General features: G+C 34.2%; 1 protein-coding gene and 1 long non-coding RNA gene across 2 annotated transcripts; one reads left to right on the forward strand and one right to left on the reverse strand.

Moving 5' to 3' along the window:
- Nucleotides 1–324: 324 nt before the first annotated feature.
- LOC127872200 (uncharacterized) lies at nucleotides 325–8876 on the forward strand. The gene is made up of 4 exons (XM_052415529.1): nucleotides 325–342; nucleotides 2592–2768; nucleotides 8073–8323; nucleotides 8693–8876. The coding sequence occupies exons 1-4, from the start codon at nucleotides 325–327 to the stop codon at nucleotides 8874–8876; spliced, it is 630 nt and encodes a 209-aa protein (XP_052271489.1).
- A 5179-nt stretch (nucleotides 8877–14055) lies between these two features.
- Nucleotides 14056–15457, reverse strand: LOC127875077 (uncharacterized). The gene is made up of 3 exons (XR_008047251.1): nucleotides 15315–15457; nucleotides 14461–14535; nucleotides 14056–14223 (listed from the first exon to the last, which is right to left on the reverse strand). It is a non-coding gene; the product is annotated as an uncharacterized LOC127875077 (long non-coding RNA).
- Between the last annotated feature and the right edge of the window lie 5349 nt (nucleotides 15458–20806).

Genomic DNA, 20806 nt, shown 5'->3' on the forward strand with positions numbered 1-20806 from the left:
ATAGCGAACGGACGATTTAAAAACGATAAAACGGGACAATATACTTTCTTATCAACACGAGGTCTCAGCGTCACAGACTACTTACTTATTAATATAGAACATACTCATATTCTCAATGACTTTAAAGTTCTAAATTGGAATAACTTTTCAGATCATGCCGCATTGTATTTGTCATTAAAATTGAAAAATCGCATATTAGATACTGTTCAAGATAATAATGCGAAAAATGTAACGGAAACGAAATTAATATTTAACCAAGATTTAATTCACGTCTATCGAGAATCATTAAATGCAAATTTACATAAACTTCGTGATTTAAATAGCATGGGTACGGTCGATCAGGTAAATCTGCTCACGAACTTCATGCATGAGCAAGCAACGCGAGTTTTTAGTAAATCGTTTAAAGGGGGGTAATCTGAATTCACATAATCGCAGTACACAGCAAAAACCACCGTGGTTTAACAAAGAGTGTCATGAATCGAAACGCGAATTCAATAATGCACGAAATGTATTCAACCGTTGTAAATCAGACGAAAACAGAATTCATTTTTCACAACGGAGAACTATGTATAATAAAATTAGAATTAAAGCCAAATATCTTTATAAAATCAACCAAGGCAAAAAACTCGAAAATATTGCTAAATCCCAGCCTAGAAAATTTTGGAAGACAGTTAAACAAAGCTACACAAATAAAAAGAAAAAGAAAAACAATCTGCAGATAACGGACCTATTTGAACATTTCAATAATCTATTAGGGGAAACGCAACCCACAAATGAAAATTTTAATAACGAAAATGCAGAAAATACATCAATTAACGATGCAGATTTAGACTGCGAAATAACCTTAAATGAAATACATCAAGCAGTGTTTAAACAACAAAACAACAAAGCGTGTGGACCAGATGAAATATCAGCAGAACTTATAAAAAACGCATTTGATATCATATCTCCGTACCTCTACACACTTTATAACAAATTGTTCAACAACGCCGAGTATCCAGAAAGCTGGGGACTAGGTTACATTGTACCTATATTTAAAGGGGGTGACCCGAATTCAGCTAAAAACTATAGAGGTATAACATTAAACAACATTCTTGCCAAGATATATTCGCAAATTATTTTCAACCGACTTACAAAATGGACAGAAAAAAACGAAACTATAATTAAAAATCAGTTTGGTTACCAAAAAGGAAAAAGCACTACTGACTGCATTTTCCTATTACAAGCTATAATAGCAAAAGTCATTCATAGTGGACATAAATTATATAGTGCCTTTATCGATTATGAAAAATGCTACGATAAAATCAATCTTCCATTCTTATGGCAAAAACTCACTTCACAAAATATAAGCACGAAAATTATTAATGCTATTAAAGCGATGTATTCCACGGTCAGATCTGTAGTGAAAAACAATAATGAGCTATCGGATATCCTATACTCACACCAAGGAGTAAAACAAGGTGACTGCGGCTCATCGCTACTGTTTATGATGTTCGTGAACGATATATTAAACAATATCAATTCGAATATCGACAATGTATTTTCCATCAATGAAATAAAGTTATTTCTAATACTCTATGCAGACGATCAAGTTTTATTTGCGACTTCACCCGCCGCGTTACAATCTATGCTAAAGGACATTGAGATATACTGCAATACATGGAAATTAAAGATAAACACCTTAAAAACAAAAATCATGATATTTGAAAGAAGCACCAGATATACGAATATAGATTTCTTCTTAAACAACGAAAAGCTCGAAATTGTCAATTCCTTTAAATACTTAGGGGTCCATTTCTTTAAAAACGGAAACTGGAACAGAACTCAAAAGAACATCTCAGAACACGCATCAAAAGCTATGCATAAATTATTTTCCGTGTTCAATCAATATGAATTTAAATAAGAAGAGAAACTCAAATTATTTGATGTATTAATATCCCCAATTCTCAATTATTCTGCTGAAGTTTGGGGTAATCATATGGCAAAAGACATAGAACTAATACATTCAAAATTTTTACGCAAATTATTGTGTGTAAAAACATCAACCAATCTTGTAGGATTATACGGAGAACTAGGTAGGATCCCGATGCAATGAACACAGAAAAATTATTATGTTCCGATATTGGATAAAAATCTTAAATTTAAATGAAAATAGTATTATAAAACAAGTTTATCTCCTATTGAAAAACGACGCCGACAACGGAATCAATTATAACAAAAACAATTGGGCGTCACAAATAAAAGAAATGTTAGAACAATTAGGGTTAACAAATTTATGGATTAATCAAGAACGTCGCAACTTATAAGTTGCTGACAAATAAGTCAACGGGCTTGAGTCCAAAGGTGAAATGGTGAAATACGACAGCTAGATTAGTTATCCAATCAATTAAATTCAAATCTTTACGTGAAAAAAACGAACGGCGATCTTTGTTTCTGAAACTGGTCTTACAATTGAAGAAGCCGCACTGCATATGTACAAAGGGTTTATAAAAACGGTTAAGGTTGAGCTAGTTATAAAAATCTAGATTTTAAGAAATATATATTTTGCATGTTCTTGATATTGATTATTTTCAATTGTTTGTCTCTGTCAGGTCGAAATAGAAACCGAGATATGCAATGGGGTAGGCGCTTGTACATGCGGTGTGACGGTGAATGCGGGCAAAGACGTGTTCGCTATCAACCACTGTGGGGGATACCACATGATCAAGACGATCCAGAACACAGAGAAGATCATGAGTGTTAGGGAACTCCCGGGGTACATGCATACTGTAAGTGAAGGATCATTTACTCAGAGAAACTGTATAAGAACGACTTTTCACTAATGAGTGTTGTATGAATACTTATGAATTCACTCATTCGGTAATTTTCTTGGACATCTAACATTGCGAATGATTCAAAATACATAATATTGAATACCAATTAAAGTTGTGAAAAGTGATAATTATCGATAGAAATATGTTTTTGGTTGAAATTTCGTCTAAGATATTGCTGTCGATATTGCATTTAAAAAGTAAGGCATCACCATATGTTTTAAGGATTTTCTGGTAGAATAATTTCCATTTATTCGTATTGGTGGTATCTAAATATATTTTGACCCAACTGCATTTGATTGCTTTCAGGAATGAATCTATATCCGTTAGTCTGATACCACAATATTCTACTGATTGAATTAATTGAGTTTGCTAAATCAGGTTTACCGTCCCATATGAAATTAAATATTTCTGATTTTATATCTTCAATAATATCATTTGGTGGGTTTGGGAGAACTGTTAGTGTATAAATTAATTAAGGGAGTGCAAACGTTTTCAACACTGTCTTATGATAAATTGCAATATTAACAGTCCTTATGGGTGAACATTAAAATCATGTCTATTTATCTGTGTTTTCCTTATTTGTTGTATGATTTTTATGTTGCTAAGCGATATGTCACAGCGATATGTGCATGTCAAATAGAGTTTGAAACTATACCAATAAAACAAAAAGAGTATATACATTATATAAATATTACATGGCTGACAGGGTGACAGTAAATTTGTCAACTTGAGGAAATACTGTCAACCGAGGCGAAGCCAAGGTTGACAGTATTTTTCCGAAAGTTGACAAATTTACTGTCACCCTGTCAGACATGTAATATTTATTTTATTATACCGAATAAACTATTCAAACATGAACAATTTATATGAACCATGAACAATTTTAATATTCAATAATTGAATTTAATTTCAGCAATGAACAACCATTAATATGTTGAGTGGTTCAGATTTACGGGCAGAGCAAAATGAACTTCGCTTTATTCGGCACCGACCTAGTAATCAATTTATCCCATCAATTTTGTTAGTCGTTAAATATTTCTTTGAAATATATTACAGAACCAGCTTACCGTATTTTATTTTCATCACTTGATTACGCAATTTATGACGTACTTGTGTGACGTCATTTCGGTGACGAAACATTTTGGGACAACAATATGGACGTGGTGGGGTTTTTTAACAGTAAAATATTTGTTTAAAGCATCGAACGAATCCAAAACGTATTTCGGATTGTTTGTTTGGGAAAAATCAGCCGGGAAGCAAGTCAAGTGGGCTGGCTCCCGACTTATGGTGCGCAACAACAGCAGCGACCAATTCCGTGAAGTTACATGCTAGGACCAAAAGGAGGAACTAAGAACTCTCGTTTGGAACGTGAATGGACTAGTAAGAAAAATTAATGATGAAGATTTTTTAAACTTTATTGCAGAACATGACTTAATTTTACTCTCTGAAACATGGACACACTCAAAACTGAATGTTAACCTAGAAATAAATGAATACATCTCTTTCCATCTTTTCGGAAACAAAAGTCACGGAACAAAGAAAGGTCGTTATAGCGGCGGCCTTAGCGTTTATTTTCATAAAAAACTAAATAATAAAATATCAGTTATTGAACACAATAAAAATGGCATAATATGGATAAAGATAAGCAGTGAAATATTAACTACCGACCAAGATGTATTCATTTGTTTATGTTATATTCCACCAGTTACCTCGAAAGTGTTAATAGGCCATGACTTCGATTTTTTCGAGGAAATCGAAAAAGGTATAGAACATTATGGGCCACTTGGGGCCACATGTATTGTTGGTGATTTCAATGCTAGGACTGGAAATTTATCAGATATTATTAGCAATGATATATACTTAAATGTGACGGGAGACCACGTGCAGGATAACAAAAATGTTGACAATCTAAACGTTCGCCTTAACGCTGATCGCATTATAGATAACTACGGACAAAAATTGATTTCACTATGCAAATCTACAGGTCACATTATAGCGAACGGACGATTTAAAAACGATAAAACGGGACAATATACTTTCTTATCAACACGAGGTCTCAGCGTCACAGACTACTTACTTATTAATATAGAACATACTCATATTCTCAATGACTTTAAAGTTCTAAATTGGAATAACTTTTCAGATCATGCCGCATTGTATTTGTCATTAAAATTGAAAAATCGCATATTAGATACTGTTCAAGATAATAATGCGAAAAATGTAACGGAAACGAAATTAATATTTAACCAAGATTTAATTCACGTCTATCGAGAATCATTAAATGCAAATTTACATAAACTTCGTGATTTAAATAGCATGGGTACGGTCGATCAGGTAAATCTGCTCACGAACTTCATGCATGAGCAAGCAACGCGAGTTTTTAGTAAATCGTTTAAAGGGGGTAATCTGAATTCACATAATCGCAGTACACAGCAAAAACCACCGTGGTTTAACAAAGAGTGTCATGAATCGAAACGCGAATTCAATAATGCACGAAATGTATTCAACCGTTGTAAATCAGACGAAAACAGAATTCATTTTTCACAACGGAGAACTATGTATAATAAAATTAGAATTAAAGCCAAATATCTTTATAAAATCAACCAAGGCAAAAAACTCGAAAATATTGCTAAATCCCAGCCTAGAAAATTTTGGAAGACAGTTAAACAAAGCTACACAAATAAAAAGAAAAAGAAAAACAATCTGCAGATAACGGACCTATTTGAACATTTCAATAATCTATTAGGGGAAACGCAACCCACAAATGAAAATTTTAATAACGAAAATGCAGAAAATACATTAATTAACGATGCAGATTTAGACTGCGAAATAACCTTAAATGAAATACATCAAGCAGTGTTTAAACAACAAAACAACAAAGCGTGTGGACCAGATGAAATATCAGCAGAACTTATAAAAAACGCATTTGATATCATATCTCCGTACCTCTACACACTTTATAACAAATTGTTCAACAACGCCGAGTATCCAGAAAGCTGGGGACTAGGTTACATTGTACCTATATTTAAAGGGGGTGACCCGAATTCAGCTAAAAACTATAGAGGTATAACATTAAACAACATTCTTGCCAAGATATATTCGCAAATTATTTTCAACCGACTTACAAAATGGACAGAAAAAAACGAAACTATAATTAAAAATCAGTTTGGTTACCAAAAAGGAAAAAGCACTACTGACTGCATTTTCCTATTACAAGCTATAATAGCAAAAGTCATTCATAGTGGACATAAATTATATAGTGCCTTTATCGATTATGAAAAATGCTACGATAAAATCAATCTTCCATTCTTATGGCAAAAACTCACTTCACAAAATATAAGCACGAAAATTATTAATGCTATTAAAGCGATGTATTCCACGGTCAGATCTGTAGTGAAAAACAATAATGAGCTATCGGATATCCTATACTCACACCAAGGAGTAAAACAAGGTGACTGCGGCTCATCGCTACTGTTTATGATGTTCGTGAACGATATATTAAACAATATCAATTCGAATATCGACAATGTATTTTCCATCAATGAAATAAAGTTATTTCTAATACTCTATGCAGACGATCAAGTTTTATTTGCGACTTCACCCGCCGCGTTACAATCTATGCTAAAGGACATTGAGATATACTGCAATACATGGAAATTAAAGATAAACACCTTAAAAACAAAAATCATGATATTTGAAAGAAGCACCAGATATACGAATATAGATTTCTTCTTAAACAACGAAAAGCTCGAAATTGTCAATTCCTTTAAATACTTAGGGGTCCATTTCTTAAAAAACGGAAACTGGAACAGAACTCAAAAGAACATCTCAGAACACGCATCAAAAGCTATGCATAAATTATTTTCCGTGTTCAATCAATATGAATTTAAATTAGAAGAGAAACTCAAATTATTTGATGTATTAATATCCCCAATTCTCAATTATTCTGCTGAAGTTTGGGGTAATCATATGGCAAAAGACATAGAACTAATACATTCAAAATTTTTACGCAAATTATTGTGTGTAAAAACATCAACCAATCTTGTAGGATTATACGGAGAACTAGGTAGGATCCCGATGCAATGAACACAGAAAAATTATTATGTTCCGATATTGGATAAAAATCTTAAATTTAAATGAAAATAGTATTATAAAACAAGTTTATCTCCTATTGAAAAACGACGCCGACAACGGAATCAATTATAACAAAAACAATTGGGCGTCACAAATAAAAGAAATGTTAGAACAATTAGGGTTAACAAATTTATGGATTAATCAAGAACGTCGCAACTTATAAGTTGCTGACAAATAAGCCAACGGGCTTGAGTCCAAAGGTGAAATGGTGAAATACGACAGCTAGATTAGTTATCCAATCAATTAAATTCAAATCTTTACGTGAAAAAAACGAACGGCGATCTTTGTTTCTGAAACTGGTCTTACAATTGAAGAAGCCGCACTGCATATGTACAAAGGGTTTATAAAAACGGTTAAGGTTGAGCTAGTTATAAAAATCTAGATTTTAAGAAATATATATTTTGCATGTTCTTGATATTGATTATTTTCAATTGTTTGTCTCTGTCAGGTCGAAATAGAAACCGAGATATGCAATGGGGTAGGCGCTTGTACATGCGGTGTGACGGTGAATGCGGGCAAAGACGTGTTCGCTATCAACCACTGTGGGGGATACCACATGATCAAGACGATCCAGAACACAGAGAAGATCATGAGTGTTAGGGAACTCCCGGGGTACATGCATACTGTAAGTGAAGGATCATTTACTCAGAGAAACTGTATAAGAACGACTTTTCACTAATGAGTGTTGTATGAATACTTATGAATTCACTCATTCGGTAATTTTCTTGGACATCTAACATTGCGAATGATTCAAAATACATAATATTGAATACCAATTAAAGTTGTGAAAAGTGATAATTATCACACATTCCCTTATGGAATGGTGCATACAACAAGATACGTTGTGCCAGAAATTACTTAATTTGTATTGCAATATCCGAGGTGAAAATATCAAAATGCCACACTAACCATATGTGTATATTCGAACTTATCACACATTATGTTATTTAGTTTCCTCTGCTGCTAGACATGATGATAAGATGTCATTGATTCGAATATACTAGGAAATCTTTGCTTGAAAGTACATTGTATCACTCATTGCAGTGTTTAGTTATACCTATCGTTAAACACGAATCTGAGTGGAATTGCGTAAATGTCACACTTATCATTCATTCCGTTTTTTAGTTCTACCTTACACAAGGCACCATGATTAACGTGGACTACCACGTGGGCGAGTTCTGGAAGACGATGAACGTTCAGATCTTCCCGTCTCCTGAAGACATGGACGACACCGAAGGACTTTGTGGTTACTTCAACAATGATTGGAAGGACGACTTTACCCACAGGAACGGTACTGTCACCGAGCCAAAGGGAGAAAGGTACTGGGATTGGTTCTTTTCATTAGAAGACCCGGACGATTTCAGCGAGTCATGGAGGTGGGTTATATTTCTGGCTTGAATTGGTTTATTGTTTTTAGTGAAATGTAGGAAAAAATAGTACTTTTTATATATAAATAAGCGAAACATGGATTTTGTTTTATGTTTTATTATTATGGAGAGAAAACAAAGACACATAATTATCACAATATAGTAAATATGTGTTCACGTGTGTAAATGTTTAAATTGTTTTGTTTTTGTTTAAAAGATGAACGTACATTTTAGAAGTTTGGAACATATAAGGATTATACCCTTTGCACACAATTAGTGATTGAGTTCAAAATAATTTCCGCAGCTTATTGTTGAAATCCAGCCAATTGCATTGACACACACAAGCCGCATTTTGCGAACTAACATATGTCGTTTCAGAGAGGAAATTCCGTTATTGAAATTGGCCCAAGATGGTAATCTTGATAACGTTCTTAATCCATGGGACGATACTGCCAAGTACTGCGTGTGCCCATTGGTGGGTGGATTGCGTCAACCAATGTGCCACAGGAAGGAAGACAAGACGTGCACAAAGTCAAAGGTCTTTGGATTGTTCCTTTCATAAGCTTGTTTGGATTTGTCCTTAACTTATATTTCAGTTTATGAGGGCGGCTAGTTACCTTACTCCTTACTTCAACATGCTCTGGGTTACGTAGTTTACCGGTACTAAGTGAACATACTTATTCCAGTAACGGATTGCTTAACTATTTCAATCATGCATACCGTATACGTATTTTCATGACTTACATATCCAAAGCAATTTAAAAGAAAACGTTCTTACTTATTTTAATAGCGAGTTTTGTTTTACATGGTTTGGTTTTTTCAGCGTAATAATATGCTTCTTATAGACCGACCAACATAGTTTAAAACCCGTGCCTAATAAACACATCCTCCAAATGTTTATCACAACTCTAAGAAGCGTCTAAACATCTTTTTGTTATTATTATTATTTTAATTAATGAACCATTAATAAAGGACCAAGCGATAATTATAATTCTTTTTCCAGGTGTAGCTGTGTTTTCAGTTTTTTCTTCGTTAATAAATTTGACCTTTAATGTGTTGTTATGTTATAAATGGAGAATTTTGTGCAATGCTAAGGTTTCGTTCTTGCTGACACAGTCAAAGTTTTCCGTTTAATATATTATGGTATAGTATTGTATCAATACATATATTGTGTTTAAACCATAGGTCTACGCTGGCAAGGAGAAGGTGATCATTGAGAGACGAAGCGGCCCGTGGATAGCCAGCACATGGACGACATTGCTGAACGATTGGGGATGCTGGGTAGAATGAGGGAGATGAATAAACTGCAGCGCAAAAAGGTGAACAATATTAGATGTAGATCGCGCTGTGAAAAAACAGTGCTACGATGACGCTTATTGATACGTGTTGCAGTATTAAATGCATGCAAATATTTTTAATAAGAAAAGGCTGAGCGGTTTTTAGTATTGATGCTTAGTGTGTATATGAGCAGTGTACAATGGATAACAATTAATACATCGCAAAATGGTTGAATACATACAAACAAGATACAAACCGATATACTTAACCTTGGCCGGTATTCACCAACCACCTAAGGGAGAAAAATAACCTAAGGTTGTCATTTTGCCTAAGTTTTTTATGTTTTCCCCTTAAATTTGAGGAAATGCCTTAAGTCATATTCACAAAACTCCTAACCTTAGAAATACGCCTTAGGTTGACCGTTTTCCCTCAAAGTTAAGGGACACATACACCTCCCTTAAGTCCAACGAAATCACCTTAAAAATGGCGTCGACCAAAATCCATCCCAAAGGTATGTTTTTTCTTTGAAATGTATCACCGTTCTTAACAGAGACTGACCGATATGTTTTCCGTTGACTTTCAAAGTCCGGTTTTTAAACACTCTACCGGAAGTAAAATTGTTGTCATCTAACGCGAATTTCATTCCATGATTACAACAATAGACCAGTTGACGAGTGACGTCACGCGCGCCTGCAAAGTTTAGACTCCGCCCACTGGTTGGCAAAAAGAGGTAGAATTCCTATAAGCGCATATAGAGAAGATTTGGAACGATTATATTGTTGTTATTATTTGTTTTTACTAACAACTGGAGTGGAACACAATCTAATAGCTCGATATGTGGTAACCACAAAAATCTCTACTTGGCACTTCTTCGCGACCATTTTCAGTTGAAACATTCTCAGAAATTGAAATTCTTTCAGAATAAATTAAATTTAATGAACGAAAACAAATAAGGATGATAACAAACAACCAATATGTCAATTTTATGTACGTTACATAGGGTAACTGATTTGAACCTTTATATATCTGGAAAAAAACAAAGACCCGTAAAATGTATTGTATGGGTCTTTGGAAAAAACTTACCTTGTTACACATTAATGAAATTCTCTTGATTAATGTAATTGTTTGATTTAATTGTTCACACTTACCGGTATTTTTACACTTTTTGTTGCAGCATTTATATCCCGGTGTTTAATTGCACCTTTGTTCATCACAACCCGATTATCTCGTTATGATCGGATACTGTCCAACCAATTACAAAGAAAACATGGTGTCATAAGCCCAGGGACCTATACTTGGGTCCCTGCATAAACCACATGTGGCAGATCAGTGTCATTAAACACATGTTACAATACCTCTATGTCATCTCTTTAAAATATTGTGCAATTTTACTGCTACGCAATTAAGGTATTTATCGGGTACCGGCAAAAGTAAACTCCTCTATTACGTGTAAAGATGGTAAAATACTGCAGTGTACGAAACACTATCATGAACACAAGCAATCACAATAGGGTAAATAATTGCGTTAAATAAATTACATATATACATTTTTCATAAAACGCTAGATTTTTATCACTTCTTATTACTAGTAAAGATATTTCAATATACATGCAAAGACAGTTAAATTTGCATAATATGCAGGGGTTTTCCGTTTTTATGCTAAATTATATTAATATTGTCATTCAATGTAAACGAAACGAAAATTCATTCAATGTAAAATAAAATTACCACAATATTTAAAAATTGTAATGTATTCCGCTTTTTAGGGTAATTGTTTTATAATTTATTAAATGCACCTCTGACACTATCGATCGCTAATACAAAATAACACTATCTACACCACTTATATTTTTTAAAACAATTAATATATGTTTTATTATTTTTAAAATCTAATTTGTTTAAGTCTCACTATCAGAAAGAATACGGCTTATGTATTGTTTTGTTTTGAGAAATTGTCGGTATTTAGTCTTCCGATCACGTTTACTCTATGCTTATATCTACGTTGTATATTTATGAAGAGGAAATTTTATTTGTGAATATACATTTATTCGGTACTAAATATGATATATTGGCACTATTTTTTAATAGTTTAAATGTTTATTTCGGTTTTATTACCAATTTATTGACTAAACAAAAGCCCTTTATACATGTTTTACGTTACTGTACCCCGTGTTTTTGCCAACCAGTCAGTGCGCATGCGCGGAAAATCCCGAATGTAAACAATAACATTCAACTGGTCTATAGATTTTTGTATCATTTAACGTCGTTTCTCAGTATGTATCATATATTTGAAGAAATGAAAATAACAGGGCACAAGCAGGCTTTATGTACTTGTGCCTGGGATGTGTTTACATATCTGACAATGTGGTTATACTGTATCGCATGTCAGATTGTGTTTATCTTTCCCTTTTGCAATGTCTACGAATGTGTGTATTACTATAAACACAGAATTATGAAGTAAGTGCAAACTATTTTTCTGTTTATTTGCTTAAATAATTGATTTGCTTTTTCAGAATGGCTAGACGTTTTATTCACAGGGTAGATTTACTAGACAGTCTACAAAATTCTGAACTTATTGAACGCTACCGTTTGGACAGACAGGGGATTTTATTTCTGAATGACCTACTTACTCCTGTAATTGCACCAACAAACAACAGAAACAATAGTTTGAACAGTATCGAAAAAATTCTCATTTCATTACGATATTTTGCGACATCTACCATTCAACTAAATGATGGTGATGTCCATGAGGTTTCTCAACCCACAGTTTCACGGGTTATTACACAGGTTACTGATGCGTTGACAGAGCCTGAAATTGTAAGACAATTCATAAATCTACCAACTGCTGCGGGAGAAATCCGCCAAATAAAGGAGGATTTCTACAATATTGCCAGATTTCCAAATGCAATTGGGGTAATAGATGGTACACATGTCCAAATACAAGCCCCACATGTGGATGAACCGGCGTATGTCAACCGGATGGGATATCATTCCATAAACACTCAGGTAATGTTGTTATTTTCAAAATATCGAAAACATAGCTATTTATATTTTATTTAATTCTTCGACTTTGTGAATCAGTGTTCAATGTTTTTTTAAAAGTTTAATCTTTAATATAAACACATTTTTAATATATGCATACAGTTTATGATTTATTCTGATAACCTTTTCTAATGTGCACAATAAACATGCTTATTTGGTTTAAAATGCCAAAAAAATTCCAATAATTAATTGGGAGCAAATGTAAGATTCTTCTATCGTATATTCTCTTTTTATACTGAAATGCATGGATTGTGAATGACATTTTAATATAACGACTTATTTGTTGTACATATGTTTTTCTAATATGGTATAGTGTACCATGCTACAAATATAACAGTGGTAAAAAAATATAGAAGTGGAAAAGAATATTAATACTATGTTTGTATCTCCATATAATGTTTTTTTACAGATCATTTTTGATGCCAATTGTCTTATTAGAGACATTGTACCGCGATGGCCTGGTGCTGTCCATGGTGCCAGAATGCAAAGCGGCTTACATCAAATCATGGAGCAGAACATTGTCCATGACCAACACCAATATCTCCTGGGAGATTCAGGTTATCCGTACAAGAGATGGCTTCTGACTCCATTCATGAATCCGGCTGATGAGCACCAGCTGATTTACAACAGGTTAAAAAAAATACATTGTAAATTCTACTACATAGTAACAGATATTCCATAACAACACCATAGCTCATATAAAAGCAAACCTAGCAATCAATATGAATTTTTCACCGCAATGTTTTAATAACTTTATGAGCGACAGTTAAGTTTCTATGATTTTCTTCTAAAAGAATTTCATTACTTTGACCTCAAATAAATGCTCCTCCACTCCATCTTGTACCTGAGCAAAATGTAAAGCACCCTTGGTGCTTATATGTGCATGTCTGATTTATGTTAATACTATAATTTCATATTGTGTGTAATTCCTGAAAATTACCATGGAAATGAAGATGGCCTTCGTTACAAGAATGTAGTAGCAAATACATTTTTTTATATCATAGGTGTCGTGATCTGAGAAAACTAGGCATAATGTATGTGCGTAAAGTGTCATCCCAGATTAGCCTGTGCAGTCCACACAGGCTAATCAGGGACTACACTTTACGCCTAAATTGGATTTTTGCTAAGAAGAGACTTCATTTAAACGAAAAATGTAAAAGCGATAAGTGTCGTCCCTGATTAGCCTGTGTGGACTGCACAGGCTTATCTGAGACGACACTTGACCCACGTGCATTATGCCCAGTTTTGTCAGAACGCAAGTCATATTCACATTGAATAAGTCATGTTTTCAGACCTGTTAATGCAAATGACTTGCATTTTTAATTGAAACAACTATTTAAGCTTTTAGAGCATTTTAAACTTACTAAAGTTACTGTATACAATTTTTCCAAAAATCATAAGAAATACACAATGAAGATGAATTTCATGTAACTTTTTAATATAACTAAACTATATCTTCATAACACAATAATAACAAATAACAAAATAATCTATTCCTCAATAGATTATGGGCCTCAAACAATTGTATTTGAAGCTCCAGCTTTCTCTTCTTCAAGGCATTACGTTCATGTAGACTGCAATGACTGCAACTAAATGGATATTAAAAACATGGTATAATTATTCAATTTTTATTTCATTTTCAAAAACAGTAAATATTTTAATGGCTTCTTTTTTGTATAATGAAAAATGGTAAATAATGATGACACTTCAGGTTCAGTCAAATGATAACACTTTAGGTTCAGTCATCCATATTATGCACATGTTTCTGTTATCTAGATGCTTGTGTAGAATAATTTATTATATTTTAAAATACATAACATACATACCACGAAGGTGAAGGTTTGTCTGGAGGAGAAATAGTTGCGCTTCTATAGCCATTCTCAGCCATCGATGGTGTATATCTGAAATAAGTGCATCATGTCTAAAGTCAGATGTATTTACCATTACAATTTTTGATATTCAAGATATGTTTGTATTATATTAAAATGTAAATAATGCATTCGTCTGATAGCGAGTGTTTTTATTTTGCAAATTATATGCATGTACATGTATATATATATATACAATTTCTGTTTATGAAATTGCATGTAAGTTAATTGCAATAATAATGTTTTCATAATTAATGCCTCACCTTCTTTTCAGATTAAAGGAAACTGATTTTGATATCGCAGCACTAAAATTAAATAATATTAAATATCAATTATAGACATATTCAAAATGTAATTTCACTTTAAACATGTACAAAAATCATTGGTGCATTATTTCATTTTGTATGGCCCCGGATCGATAGATCGGGGGTATATTGTTTTTGTCCTGTCTGTCTGTCATTCTGTCCCAAAACTTTAACCTTGGGTAAAATTTGATAACTTTTGCAATATTGAACATAGCAGCTTGATATTTATCATGCATGTGTATCTCATGGAGCTGCGCATTTTGAGTGGTGATCGTTGCAAGGTCCATATTAATTTGTCAGAATCATTCAGCAATGTTCAAAGTAATAATATTCAACATAAACTTGTTTAATTATTTGAATATTGACTTTTCACCACTCAAAACGAGCAGCTCCATGAGATACACATGCATGGTAAATCATGCGGGCATTGTGTTTCTGACAAACACATATCTTGATTAATTGTGTTATAAGTTCAAGCTATCATCAATTGTGTATTTGAATGATTACCTTGAGGTACACATGGTCATGTTGATTTCAGCATCTTGCTGCTCATCATCACTGTAAGCATATTGACAATATGTTTTTTTTTAAATCAACATCATTTGTTTCAATAATTCAAATTTGTTGTTACATTGTAATTGTTTATTTATGCAATTGTTACTTGTATATGAATTGTCAAAATATTGTGTTTAACATGCACGGTCATTACTTTACCTGTTGACATGTTTAGATAAGAGATACTCTTATTTATAAATTGAAGTGTATTGGTTGTCTTAATTGTTCTATTTATTAAGTAATTACATCATTTGTGGTTATGCATATATGTTGAAAGAGTCGCTGTCATGATATATTTATAATTTTATTTTAAATAAATGAATTTAAAAACAAAACAAATAAATTGTTCAAACACAAGACAACATAACTAATTTTGTTATTAACACTTGTATTTATATTAAGCAAATATCATTTATATACTTTATTTACACAAAATCATTATAGCATTATTTTAAGGCTAACATCAAAGCAATTCAAATTATGGTATGCTACATTTACAATATGTCAATACGTCACGTAATATTTTGAGTATTATACAATAATATGCACTCAACAAAACATAATAAAAAGCAAAAAATAAACACTACTAAGTGATACTTTGACAGGTGCACCATCAGGAGAGAACTTTTAATATAGCCTGTGATCCAATAACAAAAATAAACAGCAAAATAAGTTCATTGTTATTATTATTAAAATTTAACAGTTCTAGTAAGCTTTTTTTTCAATTATGGTCACAAAGAAATGACTATATAATATTATTTATTGCCATTTTACAAAAAATATTGTTTTGACAAACTGCATTAATAAGTTATGTTTATAGAAGTTAATATTCAAATAATTAAACAAGTTTATGTTGAATAATATTACTTTGAAAATTGCTGAATGATTCTGACAAATTAATATGGTCCTTGCTAGGATCACCACTCCAAATGCACAGCTCCATGAGATACACATGCATGATAAATATCAAGCTGCTATGTTCAATATTGCAAAAGTTATCAAATTTTACCCAAGGTTAAAGTTTTGGGATCTATTTATGATTCCGTTTATGCCTAGTGGAGTCTCCCATCCTTCTAAATTGGATCAATTTATTTCCAAAATTAGGGATGTCTAGTATATTAATTTCTATATTTAGAATATTTATTACATAAATTCATTTAAGCAAACAGCGCAGACCCTGATGAGACGCCACATCATGCGGTGTCTCATCTGGGTCTACGCTGTTTGCCAAGGCCTTTTTTCTAGACGCTAGGCATAACTGGGTTAATATGGTCCTTGCAAGTTGTATAGTTTCCAATGTGTTATGCTTGTAATGTTGGTTTTATATAAATTATTTAACAAATACATGAACTTCCACAACAATAAATAACGTTTATACTTGGTAAAAGAAAACAGCCCTAGTTAAAGTTTCATACCAGTCAATGTCAGCATACGCTGATGATCCTGGTAGATCCCTCTTTGTGTAGATGTGAGGTTCTCCCATTTTTTCTCGAGGTCACTCCCTTTTCTGTGGGGCCCTGTACTATTGGCGTTAAATGTAGTCTCCACATTTGACCACATTTCCTTTTTTACAGAGCTAGACATTTCTGAATAAAAGACAACACAGAACTTAAAATATATACTTTGTAGTGGGCTTTCTCTGATTTCAATGTCATGTTAACCCTTTCAGTGCGGGAACCGAATTTTGAAGGCCTGTGCAAACAGTTTGGATCCAGAACGTGGCGTTTCATCAGGATCCAAACTGTTTGCTATTCTGATAGTATTCTTTGAAAAAAATCGAAGAAAATGCTAATTTTTGAAATTTAGCAGACAACATTTTAGCAGACGACACATTTCCCAGCATGCAAAGGGTTAATGTTCACTTTATACTGTGTTTTTTTTATGTTTAATTTGAGGATATATTTCATCATTTTTTCCAGTATTATAACCACTTTGATAAGATGCTTTTCCTAATCAATAATATCATCAAAAAATTATTTAAATTTAATTTAAGTATTGCCTTTAATATGGGATACATAACAACATATTGTGTCAACACAATAAAAAACAATTGCTGTTGTTGTGAAACACAATGCCACCTACTGCGCCACTTGAAGCCATAAATTTGACCTTTGACATTATGGGATTACATTGACCTTTCACTACTCAAAATGTACAGCTTCTCGAGGTATACATGCATGCCAAAATATCAAGTTGCTATCGTCAATATCGCAAAAGTTATGAGCAAGGTTAAAGTTGTGGGACAGAATGACAGACAGACAGAATGACAGATAGACAGGCAAAAAACAATATACCCCCGATCATTCAATCCGGGGGTATAAAAATCAAATTTGATACAGGGTAATATACTTTATTTTGTAAAACGTATTGCAAGCAAACATTCTAATTGTTAGTCACTGTGCACTCAATGATATTAAAACAATTGTATCAAATGCAATTAGACATTGATAATATCAATGAACTTTCATAAATTGAATAACAACAATGGCTTAATAGTTAATACATAAACGTCAATACAGCCATTTGTCTTCCTCAATTGGGAAAAGTACCTTACCCATTTGGAGAAATTAGTGCGAAAAATCCTGAAATTGGGAAATTTCGCGTCATAAAATCTTTCAATTGGGAATGATAGGGTTTTTTAATTGCTCAATGGTATCAAAAGCAAAGTGATAATTTATTTGTTTACTTGCAGATAATGCTCTTTTATGGAACAAAATTGACGGCATTTGCCTTCCTTTTGTGCAATTTTCAGACAGCAGTTGTAGTTTTTCTTCATTTGAGAAAGTACCTTTTACGGGTACATTATAAAGCAGGGAAAAATCGCTGCAATAAAATACTTAATTATGTTCATACTTTAAAAGGCAGTCATAAAAAATATCTGCAATTAAAGTGTTTGGATGTTTAGTAATAAACCTATCGAAAGTAATTAATATACCGGTACGATAACAAATTATAATAACACTTACGGCTGGTAAACCTATGTCTGTCCAGTTTATGCCTGGACATACCGAAGTTCATGTACTCTTCACCCATCAAATGAGCGAGGAGGGTGTTTTCTTGCAATGTAAAGTTGGCCGCTCGTTGTTTCGCCATTTTTTTCCAACTATCGTCTGCATTCACTTCCGTGTTTTTTTCCAAATTTGTGTACATGTTTGTTGTTGATTAAGAGATCGACGACAACAGCATAAAATCGATACAGATATTTTGTGACAGCTGTTTCGACAGATGCCGGAAGCGTAAACCTCTTACATTATGCACTTTTTATATTATTTATTCATCATCTACACGTAATATTAAGATTTTTCTTATCAACACATTTGTGGGCTAATAACATTCCGCCATTTTGCGAGCACTTTTCAACGTCACGTTCTAAATATAGTAATATTGTTGCGCTATAATGGTAAATGAATATTACCTATCCACATCGGCAGATGTGGATGACATCAGGAATGGTGAAATCACAGGATCCAAACATATAAAAGTTAACAAGAACAATTTAACACGACTTCTTCTTTCTTGTTTCCGGATAGCACACTGGATCCCGGCTTTATTTCTGTCCTACTTGGCCAGAGGTCGGAACGGTCCCAACACAATTCGGTTATTCCACCACATTCCTCCCCATTTTATAGCCCCCCTTTTTTAATTGAAAAGACTGTGACCCCATGCCCGCCCATTACACTATTTCATAACCCAGCCCCCTTTAACCTGTTTCTCATAATTAAGCATGGGTCAGTCAGACTCCCATTTATCTTCCTAAAAGATCCCTGCACGCATTACATTGATTGACCAGACCACTTATTACTGCATAAACCCAACTAGAATCATTTTACTAGATCTTGGCTCATATTTAAACCGTCCACACTTCCCCATACAGCACAGACCACACGGAGGGATCCTGTCACCTGCTCCATGGTTTGACCTGACTTCTTAATCATATTAATGACCGAAAAGACCCACAGGATCCCTATGCGTGCCACACCTAGATCCGTAACGGCCCTACTACTGACCGCATCTAGTACAACCTCGAATAGTATCGGCCATATAATCGACCGCAGCTAGAACAACCATCGGCCATCAAAACGACCGCATCTAGTACAACCTCGAATAGTATCGGCCATATAATCGACCGCAGCTAGCACAACCATCGGCCATCAAAACGACCGCATCTAGTACAACCTCGAATAGTATCGGCCATATACTCGACCGCAGCTAGCACAACCATCGGCCATCAAAACGACCGACCACTCTAGACATCTTGCAAGTATAAAGAGAGATTACTTGCAACTATCATGACTCTTGAAAACCGACTAGATCTCTTCCAACCTCTAGAACCTAATCCTTTCTACAAGCAGGACATGCATAGATATCAATTTCCTCACCCTCTTCCTCAGTGACTCCCACGCACCTTCCGTGGAACCATTCCTCGCAAATATCACAGGCAATCATAAATGAGCCATCGTCGACTCCCCTACACATACAATAAAGAGGCTTATCTTGCACCTCTTCCATAAGAGTACAGCTCTCTCGCTCTCGAACCACCCACTATCTAACTTACAAGTTTTCAACCGGTCATGGTTGACATTGACCTTCTTTCCCCGTAAACGGACTTGATAAAGGAAATCTGTGAATTTCCTCACAATCATTCCCGGCCCAGTCCATTGTGGCAGCAACTTCTTAGCCTTGCCCTTTTTTCCTGCTATGTTTAGCACATATACCAGATCGCCTACTCGATAGGCTTTCTGGTATAACCGCACATCGTGGTCTCGCTTCATGTGAGCCTGATACCCTCCCAAACACTTTCGAGCAGTGTCATGGGCCGTTACCATACTCTGTTCTAGATTCTGGACGTATTCCATGACAGGTTGTGCCTCATGAGGCGGCAATGGATAAACTAGCTCGGCAGGGGCATAAACCTCTCTTCCTAGCATCATACGGTTAGCGGTGAAGCCAGTACCTCTACACACTGCTGAACGCATAGCCGCCGCTATCTGCTGCAGGTTTTCATCCCAAGTATTTTGTCGGGAGCCTATATAGCAGCGAACGGCACCCATAAGTGTGCGGGTGTACCGTTCGACCTGACCATTAGTGCTAGGTCGATAAGCCGTTGTACGTGTCTTATTAATGTGCAACAATTTACACACTTGCGTGAACAACAGGCTTTCAAAGTTAGTGTCCCTATCTGTCATGATTTCCATGGGTATTCCATACCTGCAGAACACTTGGTTTAACATTGCCTCCGCAGTTACCTCAGCTGTCAGCGAAGGCAATGGGATGCATTCAACCCATTTAGTAAACTGATCTACAACCATCATCACATAACGATTGCCTCTCTGCGTTAGTGGCAATGGACCTAGGAAATCTATGTGAATCCTTTCCACTGGAAGACCAGAATGGAACGTAACCAGTTCGCCCTTAGACTTGCGGTTAGGCTTTTTACATATAGA

The sequence above is a fragment of the Dreissena polymorpha genome, chromosome 3 (assembly GCF_020536995.1).
Source record: "Dreissena polymorpha isolate Duluth1 chromosome 3, UMN_Dpol_1.0, whole genome shotgun sequence".
NCBI lineage: Eukaryota > Metazoa > Mollusca > Bivalvia > Myida > Dreissenidae > Dreissena > Dreissena polymorpha.

Bases quoted from the DNA above. Each gene is read 5' to 3' on its own strand.
- LOC127872200 (XM_052415529.1), top strand. The intron at 2,769-8,072 runs GTAAGTGAAGGA...TCCGTTTTTTAG, and splicing joins TCCCGGGGTACATGCATACT to TTCTACCTTACACAAGGCAC. The intron at 8,324-8,692 runs GTGGGTTATATT...ATGTCGTTTCAG, and splicing joins GATTTCAGCGAGTCATGGAG to AGAGGAAATTCCGTTATTGA.